At 35.5% G+C, this 11,272-nt stretch overlaps 1 protein-coding gene across 1 annotated transcript in view; it reads right to left on the bottom strand.

Moving 5' to 3' along the window:
- LOC306876864 (transmembrane protein 163a) overlaps positions 1-11,272 on the bottom strand; it is a 39,293-nt gene that overhangs the window by 25,376 nt on the left and 2,645 nt on the right. The window contains exons 2-3 of the mRNA XM_079428301.1: positions 10,585-10,795; positions 6,642-6,761 (exon numbers count right to left, since the gene is read on the bottom strand). Of these exons, the coding sequence (XP_079284427.1) occupies positions 6,642-6,761; positions 10,585-10,795 (331 nt within the window). The remainder of the gene's footprint in view (positions 1-6,641; positions 6,762-10,584; positions 10,796-11,272) is intronic.

The following is an 11,272-nucleotide window of genomic DNA, read 5'->3' on the forward strand; positions in this document are numbered from 1 at the left end:
CACTATTTTCATATAACTCTGACCAGTATAACTCTGACCAGTGCTGCATGTATCTGGAGAACTTGGCCTCAGTTGGCTAAATGTCAGTTCAATTAAACAATGCTAAATTTGGATCTGATATTGCCTAGAATCCCATTTGAAATGTAAAATTAACATCATGAGATATTGGATCTTTGGAAGTAATAAAACTGAAGACACTGATGAGGCTGAAAAGCAGAGTGACTGCTGCAGTGATAAAGCACCACACGTTAGTTCAGTTCACTAAAAAGGCTGAAATGACAAGCTAATGACTCATCATTATCACTTCTCACTTTCAGGATTATTTTGGTAGCAAGCAACATGGGTTCACACTGGAAGGGCTTAATTAAAATAGAAGTCTCAAGGATCTAGTTATTATGCAACATATGTGACCTTGGACCACAAGACCAGTCATAAATTTGAAATTGAGATTTATACATCATCTGAAAGCTGAATAAATAAGCTTTCCATTGATGTATGGATGTGTGCATAGACAGTATTTGGCCAAGATATTGCTATTTGAAAATCTGAGGAATCTGAGGGTGCAAAAAAATGTAAATACTGAGAAAATCCTCTTTAAAGTTTTCTAAATTAAGTTCTTAGCTATGCATATTACTGAGCAAAAAATAAGTTTTGATATATTTACGGTAGGAAATTCATTAAATGTCTTCATGGAACATGATATTTACTTAATATCCTAATGATTTTCGCATAAAAGAAAAATGGATAATTTTGACCCATACAATGTGTTTTTGGCTATTGCTAAAAATGTATCCCAGCGATTTAAGATTTTTTGTGGTCCAGGGTCACATATCATGACTTGAAAACTAGAATACTGATTTCCCATGAGGGCCACATTCCACCACAGTCTGATTTTTGACTATGAATCCCGTTCTTCGTGTAAAACCATTCAAAACTCAATTGCACACCCCACTACACATATTCACACCACTTTTTCAGGAATGAAAAACTGATGATCACTGATTCATGAGTGTACTTTAATTCATGTGACATGTCATTATAATACATCTGAATTTCCTCCCTGCCTGCCTCTTAAATAAGTCACTCATAAAAATAAATAAAACATTTATTAATGAGAATAGTTCACCTTGTTTGTTGCACTTTATCCCATGGAAGCTAAAATTTATTTTTAAAGAATGTTTTGAAGATTTGGAATACTTTTTTGATAATACCATCGATTTATGTTTTTTTAATCCTTTTTATAGTGTCTGCGATATACCGGTAGACACTATTAACCAGTAGAAATTTGCAGCTCTTAAAGTGACAGCAGTCCAATGTTCCTGATATCTGTCATTCCTTTTAATTAAACAACAAAAGAGAGAAAATCTATCACTGCTCTTGACTACATCACAGTTTAATAAGAAGAAATATATATTTAATTTACATAGTGAAAAATATGCAGTGTGTTTATACATTTGATTACTTTACAGGCTACAATGTATGTAGCATTTCTTATTTATTTGCGGTACTACAGGGAGAGTAACAGAAATAGAGCAGGAGTATATATTCACTATATTATGTGTAAATATAGTGAATGTAGCTACTGCAGTATGAGGAATGTGACATTGAAGGAATGAAAGAGATGATAATTTGCATAAAAGGCAAATGTTCTCTGAACACATATCTGGCATTTAGCTAGTGTAAAAATCCAGATTTAATTTGTGCTGTGTTGTTGTGCTTCACCTGAAACCAAATGCAAAATACTAATGTTACTATGCCATTACTAAATGGTACAAGTTGTTTAAAACACAAAGCATGTATCACATCACCAGCTGAATTATACTGACCCTTCATTAATCTTTCTGAATCTTTCTAGTTATTTTGCTAGCTCCGCCAAGCTTTCCAACAAGCACTGGATCTGATTTCTGCATTGTAAGTAAATAAACTCAGGAATAAATGGATAAGGATTTAATAACCCTGCCTGCTAATTTACTTAAATGACATAACAGAATAATAAGAATGATAATAGGGTAATAGGATAAATCCTAAAAAATACAGTGCAAATGAACATCCTGACTTTCCACATTGACCTGAATGAATGAAAGCCTTCACCGATACAGATACATTTCTCAGTACACATACTGGATTGACTTAAAAGTCATTGTAAAGTACTGTAAGGCACACTGAAAATATATTGTTCAAAAGACTGGAGTCAATAAGATTTTTTCAAGAAATTAATACTTTTAAAGATAATATTTTTTAGCAAGGAAGCGTTAAGTTTTAAGACAGGCCCTTATTGTGAAATCACTGCTGGATAGAGATACCAAACCACTACTCATCATGACAGTTACTGATGAGAGCAGAAATAAAATGCCAAGCTCTTTTGCTGATCGGTGCATTACATTGTAAAAACTAATAAGACATGGAGTTATGGGTAAATTTTGCTTAATGTTCACATAACATCCATCTTATGAAAAGTTATCTGATATGTTGATAGCATATATGTCTCTCTTTGACAACACAAATCTTTTACACAGCATCTAATTATGCAATATCTGACCAAAGAATCTGTGCAAATATTAAATGCAGACACCTCATAGAATGACAGAAAACCTGTGACATATGCAGATTAATTATTTCTAACTGCCAGTCAAATACATTGTTAGCTTTAATAATCCTTTATGCCAAATATACAGACAAGTAAAAGTTTGCACACATATCGTATGTTAAGGGAATGTTAACAATGCATTTTCATGCTAGTCTACTCAGCTGAACTACTGAATAAGGCTGGATTGGAGTATACAATTTCCTTCTAAGAAATATCACACACACACATATATATATATATATATATATTACACTGAATCTTAAATAACTACAGAGGAAGACTAATCTTTTTCATATAAATACTGTCCTAGATAAGAGTTTTCTCCTCTCTTTAAAAATATATGAGAACAAATGAGACATTTAAGTAGAACAAGGAGCTTTATACTGCTGTAGATGTGTGTAACCTAAAATATCAGATAAATCAGTCATTGAAAAAAATTCTGTAATAAAAATGATTCAAATAGTGTTCATTAACAATAAGTAATTTAGGATGATTTGAGAGAAACATTCTCTTATTTAATCCTTTCCTTAAAAGATAGAACCTACCCAAACTTTGCTATCATTTACGGAGAAGTAAACGTCTCAGTAAAGAGAAGTTTACTAAGGAGAAGTAGCAATATGCAATTAATGAAAAATCTTTCTTGTGAGTCAAGTCTGGTCAATGAAGCATCAATCCAAATCACAAAAACATTCTGAATCAGACCAATTCAGTACTAAAGGTCATTTCACTGATTCAATGGTCAACAACATAGCACACTAGAAAAGAAGGTTATCAGTGAATAACAACTTTGAAACTTCAGTCTGTTCATCACACAAAGCTATCGTATGGTTTCAGAAGACTAAGAGTAAACTGAATGTTTAAGATGGACCACGTTAATGATATTGTTATGGTGCTTGTGCATCATTTTTGAAGCTTGAAAGCTCCATTCCTCACATCACTCAAATTATTTTGTGTTACATGGAAGGTTCCAAGACATGAGGGAGAAAAATTATAACAGAATTGTCATTTTTGAATACTTTAACAATTGCTGAAATGTTCCACTAGACTAGAGAATATCCTGACTGATACTGATTGAAAAAGTCAGTAGAGCAAGCAAATAGTTCCTGCTGTAAGCCTTAATAAATTTCTGAGCTTTCCAAATAAGATGCATTGCCTGAACATAGTTTTTATTATATATATTACCCTTGAGATTCTGTAAGAATGTTTTCAGATACAGCATATCATATGATTTCCCAACTCACTTGCATGAAATATCTGGAAAAATACAAGTATTCAGGCCAAACCACAAAAACAAAGATGGGTGTTCATCTCCTCCGAATCCAAAGACGGTCACAAGCCCCACACCCCTGGCAAGAGTCATGATGTCTGCTCGGTGAAGAACGATTCTTTACGGTGTGACTGTGCCATAGAGAGACAGTGTAGTTATGCCACATCATTATGTGTTACAAAACACAGAGGACAAGTTAAACTTGCTGTTTCAGCATGAGACATTCAGACTGCTCATGGACAGCTGAGCCACGGGCTTTACATGAATTAAGGGTACAGAGGCAGAGAAAATCAACTGAAGTCCCAGTCAATGTTGAATTCAAAACAGAAATTTTACGGTCTCTGATAACACAGTGGGTTTTGTCATGTCAAATGTCCAGCAACCATACACTTTATCACTGAAGACAACTCGTGATAAACATATGGGCCAAATGCCAACTTCCTCTTCACTGTTAATCATCATGTTACGACATAAAGATTACAAACAGACAGAGATTATGTAATGAAAAAGCATGTGGAAGTATGGTTTTGTGTGTGTGTGTGTGTGTGTGTGTGTGTATGTGTGTTTGAGAGGTATAGGTGAATGTAGGTAGATAAATATAAAAACCTTTATATATAAAATATAATATAAATATAAAAATAAAATATAAAAAAGCTACAGGGGTTGAGAAATTGCTTTTCTTCTTCATTTCAAGGCCGTAGCATAAATCTTCATTTCTCACAGCTAAAATAATTCCTTCTCAATTTAATTTAACCTGCTCTTTTCACAAGATGTATGGTCACAAAGCAGCTTTACATAGAATAATGCCTTAAAATCTCTAATGACTGAGACAGTAGAAACCTTGGCAGGAACCAAGACTCAGCTGGGGAGTCATCGTCATCTGGCAACCAAATACTGAAACGTCCTGTAAACCCTTTACATTTAGTTTCTCCTTCACTTCATCTTTGTGCATGTGCAAAAAAAGGCTTTATCTTCATATACTCTATACCGTGTTTCAGTATGATATATTGAAAGCACATTTATTGTAATGAAGAACTGTGTGGAAGACCTTTTTGTCATCTCTAAATCAAGGTTGTGAAAACAGAAAAAGCATCAATTAAATTCCATGTAAATTCTAATGTTCCATGTTAATTAAGCATCAATTAATTCCATGTAAATTCTCAGATCTTTGACATTTTAAATGAGTATCTGCTGCACAAATGTTACACCTCCTTTAAAATGAGTAAAATTCCTTTGCTGCATTTTGCCTCATGCAGTCTTATGAGTTAAGAGGCTAACGTCAAGAATGTTTTAATGCCAAGGAACCTATAGAGAATGACCCCCTCCTATTTTGAAGGTATAACGCTATAAGAACGTAGCTTAACAGAACGTAGAAATGGCAACACTAAAGAATCAATGCAAACCATTACTGAATATAAGTACAAAAATGAGAGACACATACTAAAAAACAAAGAATAAAAAAACTACAATATATAACTTTTACAATACATTTTGTAACTTCTTTCTGAGAACGCCAATGCTGGACCGCTCAGACCGCTTAGTTGCGCCACATAGCCACAACTTCAACTGTATTGCGATTCAATCTACGAATAGCTTAACTATAGTTGTCTCTATGAAGTAATCTTGCATTGCAAGAGTGCTTCAACAATGAATAAATTACACACATCAGCTTTAAATAGCAGCAGAGTTGCTGATGTTTTCTGCTTTAAAATTGTTCACCTGACAGAAAGCATCTGCAAGACTGCTCAAATATAAGCACAGTCTATTTTGCTGATAAATTTGATATCTTTCCAAATAATTTAAGGTAAATTAGGATATGCAATAAGTTACTTTATTGCATAACATTTATAAATACATAAAAATACAAATAAATAAATAAATTAGTACATAAATAAATATCTTTAAAATGAATTAAAACTTAAAACTATGTTGTTGTTTTTTATTCATTAATTTATGTATACCTCGGCTATAAAAAAAATAAAGATATGTAACTGTCTATTTTCTGACCAAAAAAACAATATATATATACAAAAATGTTTAACTATTATGACAGCAAACAGCTCTGTTTTTGTCTTCTAATTTGTCTTCTAAATCTTCGTCTTCTAATTAACATTATCAATATAATGCAATAAAAGTTTCCTGTAATTACCAAAGCACACCTCAACTACTAGTAAAGCCTAAAATATTCAAGAAATATAACTCAGTAGTGCCAACTATTCTGACCGCCTACACATCACAGTTACCAGTTCTAGCCTAAACTTGAATTTACTGAAGACTGTCTCTGCCAGTTCTAGTCTCAACTAGCTGCCCACCCTGATGGATGCCACTGGCAGTTGAAGCAAGTCTCACAAAGCCAGGGCTTTGACTCAAGAGCATATGGTCTGGTCCACATTGCAGCTTATTTAGGCCAAAAATGGCCCACTTAGACAGGAAGAGATTCAACTAAAATGTTATATGTCATTTAGTCCATTTCATTTATCTTAAATTCATTAGACCACAGTAATAGACTAAAAACTAGGCATGAAAACAATTAACTGTGGGGCATCACTGCAAACGCTTGTAAAGAAAATATGTAATCAGAGTAATCATAATTCAGTCAGCCAATCAGACTGAAGCTTGCCAGACTGAGAAAGTAGTATTTTCCAGTTTTGTGTGTAATATGCACAAGACATTCAGTGAACAGACTGTGGGCGGTCTGTGGGTGATTGAAAATACTTCTAACCTAAACTAGCTGAACATCATGAAGGCTGCCTGCCACAGACAGGAAAAGCATCACCATGAACTTACTGAAGCCTGCCACAGCCAGGATGAGCGTCACCACAATGGAGATCCAGGACACCCACAAAGCTTTCTTCCTGTAACTCTGAGCTTCGTGAGGCTTCAGGCGCATGCTGCTCTCCAAGAGACCTGTCAAAAGAGTAAATAAAACACTGGTTAAAGGCCATTATACAATTAAATTAAGTGCACTAGGAGAACAAACAACAGGGGCTGATTATTTACTCACTGGACCATGACAGGCATTGAGCCTGATGAGGGTAGCAATATTAAAGAGCTTTATGTCAGACGCAAAGATGAGCAGAAATGAATCTGCACTGTCAGATGAGCATTGGCTCTGTTTAATTAGCAGAGCAAAATGGTTTCAACAAGATTTAGATGCCACTAAATTATGTTTATCATGTATCAAGTTACAAAGGATATGACTTTAAATGCTGTTCGCGAGCAGCCCTGGGAGATCTTTAGCTATTGGAAGATGAGACGGCGATGAAAGCCTGTTTCCACCTCAGAGTAAAATAACAAAGGAACAAAGAGTAAATTAAACATATTAAAATGTATTTGTGACCTTATATATCAGAATTAATTTATATCTTGCTGTTTGACATCATATCACATGTCAGTTTTTTTCAAAGGTTTGGAATTGGTAAGATTTGTTTGTTTTTGACAAAAGTATTTTATGCTTTTGTCAAAAACAAAAGCAAAAGCATTAGGCTGCATTTATTTTATCCAAATATGCAATAAAAACTAAAATGCAATATATCGCAAAATATCACAACTTTTTTATTTAATATGTTTTAAAACGTAGATTATTCCTGTGAATGCAAAGCTGAATTTTCAGCAGCCATTACTCCTGTCTTCGATGTCACATGATCCATCAGAAATCATTTTAATATGCTGATTTGTGTCATTATTTTAAACTTTGGCTCACACTTATCATAAGTGGCATAAACAGCCTTGACATACAGTTCCCAAAGTGTAGGAAACTACATCGGTGTCCCTCAACAGTCTTTATCAAGGCATTATTAGAGATAAATTCTACACCACAGGTCACAAATTCAGTCCATGAGTGTAATTATGAATAAGACTAAGTGAACTGAATCAGCAGAATCTGTTGACTGTCTATTGTATAGCCTCCAAGCAATGTTAATATTGTGCTGTATTTGCCAAAGAGGTGAAATTCAAATATGCCTCTGTCATCTGTTCAAAATGAATGGCAGCTATGTCATGGTGACAGTGGGTGGTTGTGTATATCTTTCCCCATGCTCACCGAACTGATCTGTCGGCCTGTGGAAGTCACATGCTAAGGGTTATGAGCACAGAGTCAATAGGTGGTCAGTCAGTGTGATTGTAAGAGCTGAAAAACAGAGCTGGGGAATGTGGCCACTCACATGATTTATTTCATCAGTCAGGATCGCGAGCATGTTTTGCTCTCACACAAATGTAACAAGTTCCAAACTATTTCATTTCCAAACCAAAAACACACTCCAGTCCAGCTGAACTTTGTTCTTACTGATATATTAGAAACCTTTACACACAGTGAGTTTGCTCAGTTTGTATTTTCCCATGCAAACTCTAGACTATAGGCACATAAAATGAGCCGCAACTCAACATAAAGGTCTTGCCCCCACTCCGCCTGTCTGCTGATCATGTGGAAGCAGGACATCCGCATGACCCAGCATTTCTTCCATGCTTAATAGCGTTTGCATGAAAGAGAGAGAAACATTCTTCTTAATGGCTTAAAGGACATCGGCTAAAAGATTTGCTTTTTATTCAACTTGTAGGAAAAGCCGTAAGTGGAATTAAGCCATTTTGGCATTAATGATGTAACTTAGAAAAACAGGATATGCTTCACTTTAAAAACATATGCATTATTTTTGACAAAAGGACTGCATGTCCAAATTCAATGAATAAATATGAAGAAACTGTTTTTAATCCATATTATTTTAATAATCAATTGTGACCCCCTATGCCCCGGTTTCACAGACAAGGCTTAAGCTAGTCCCAGACTAAAATGCTTGTTTGAGCTGTCTCAACTGAAAATATCTTGATCTGACATATCTTAAAATATGTCAGTGCCATGGTTCCGTTTCAAGATGCACACCTGCAACATTTTCTTCTAAGGCATTTTTATAAAAGCTGCTTAAATATCTTCATTTAAATAAGGCCTAGTCTTGTCTTAAAATAAGCCCTGTCTGTGAAACTGGGCATCACTGAGATTAAGTAGACAAAATACAAAATCTGATTTTTTTTCTTCTTCTTAAAACGTATAAGACAGCAGTGCCAACAATTCTGACTGCCAACTGGCCATGTCGGCCTAAAGTTTATGCTTGCTTTATGTGCCAATAATTTACTGAACTAGCTGTCCATCCTGATGGCTGCCACTGCCGGTTTAAGTAAGTACAAGTCTTGTGAAGACCTTATCTGAAGTACATGATACCAAAATAGTAGGCTAGCATAAATTTTCAAAAAAATAATAAATAATCCAAGTGCTGAGACTGTAAACAACAAACTGCTATTTTTAACTAAAACTCCTGTTTCTGCTTCTTCGTTAATTTCTTTTTCTTAGCCTTGTTAGTCTCATTCTAATGCCCCCACAATTTTCACCAGTGGAGAATTGAAGGGTCTTATGAATTATTCAGCGGCTCAAACTGATTGCACATGGGGGTGCTACAGCATACAGCCACACTCAGATCCTGCAGGTGCAGAGACTAATGCTGCTTCAAGAGTAGAAGTGCTGATGTGAGATCAGATGCACCTCTGAACAGCTCCACTGGAGGTGCGAGTCAGTGTAGATTCAGTTTGAGGAGTAGCAAAGTTTCCAGTCTTTTACAGCAGACGTAACCATCATAGATGACCAGATCGTAAACTACAACATTTGTTCCCTCCAAGTTAACAAAAGCTTAAGAATGCATTAGTTTAATGCAATAAAAAAAAAAAATGTAGGTCAAAATTCAGAGATTTGATTAAAACACACACACACAAATACAATCTTCATTCGCTTGAATCTTGACTACAACTAATTTTAAACTACTAATTTCTAACCACTTTCATGTCAACACAAACACAATAAACAAAACGAATAAACAACTTTTTTATAAAGATTCATATGTATATCGAGGGATGAGAACCAGAAAGGCGTAAGTGACATTTCACCAACTTTACAGAAGAGACAAAAAAAATTTTTACCATAGTTTGATCTGACTTTGTGTACTGATTTCAATTGTTTATAATAAAAATGTCTACACTCATGGATGACAGTATAGACAGTAGAAAGAGCTCATTAAGAGTTTTCATTTGATATCTCCATTTCACCAAAAATATATATTACGCCCTTCTGGTTCTCACCCCTCGATATATACTAATTCCACAGAAATGAATAATAAAACGCTGACTTTATATAGTAACAAAGTTTATGATAATAACATAACGAACGAAATATAGCCTATGCGATATATTAGAATATCCACAAAAAATATTTTTGCAAACATGAAACTTATGGAGCCGCTCGTTTTGAAGTAGCCTATAAAACAGACTCAATGCGACACACAGAGCGCGACGTGACGAAACTGAATGAAACAAATCAAGCTGCTCCATTGAAACAGACAGAACAATATTTCATATAATAAACAATGTCCATCTATTCACTTACAAGCTAATCGTATTTTGTCTGCAACCCAATAAATGATGTTTAGTCTCTCTCTGCTCTGTTTCTTAACTTAAACTGCGAGTGTTTTGTGCTCACCTGAATTATTAATATCTTCAAGAGCGCCTGCGTGCTCCACTGGACTGCAACCTTCTCCAGCCTTTCAGTCTTATTCACATCACATCCCAAATAAATTAGCCTACTTTAAAGAATCTTACTTTATGGACCATTGTGTTTGAACCGCATTTCTGAAACTACTCCAGAAAAGTATAGCTCGATCTGTTGTATGTTAGAGAGATGAGGTGTGTTTACCTTGGCCCTCAACGCTATCTGTGATTTTCATCTCCTGGTCCCGGTCCATGTTGAAAGGATCACCCTGGCTCCCTCTTTTGGGTAGGTTCGGATCCTGGGCAGCGGCGCATTGTCCGTTTAGCACAGCCGACGGGTCCACAATAGTCGGATTGGGAACAGGGCATGGATCAGAAGTCGTACTGTCTGTCATGTTTGTTTGCTTTCTTCCTTTCTGAAATCAGATGAAGACCTCAATATATGATCTCACGTCGAAGTGCGACGCGCAGCCATCCAGTGGCAGCATTAAGGGTAGCGGAGCAGAGATGCGGAGATAAACGCAATCTGCCCAGCATCAGCAACGGACCCCCACCCCACCCTCCCACCGAGAACAACTCCAATCCGAGCGCAAGAACTGCAGCCACCCAACTGTAATTTGACATGGGGATGAGGAAGATGTTGTATCGCTGTCTGGTTTCAACATATCTTGACTTTTGCGCATCACCTGATCGAGGAGATAAAGCGTCGTATATCTAACAGTGACTTGAGAAACGATCTCGTCAGGTGCCATTGATACCTGCCACACATAGCTGTCTCCAGCCTTTAGTCAGATAATGACAAACTTTATAATTTTATAATTTTTTTTTTTTTTTTTTTTTGCTTCCATATAGCCTATGCTTTATTCTATTTATTCAAGTCTTAAATATGCTAG

Source organism: Barbus barbus (assembly GCF_936440315.1).
Source record: "Barbus barbus genome assembly, chromosome: 11".
In the NCBI taxonomy this organism is placed as follows: domain Eukaryota; kingdom Metazoa; phylum Chordata; class Actinopteri; order Cypriniformes; family Cyprinidae; genus Barbus; species Barbus barbus.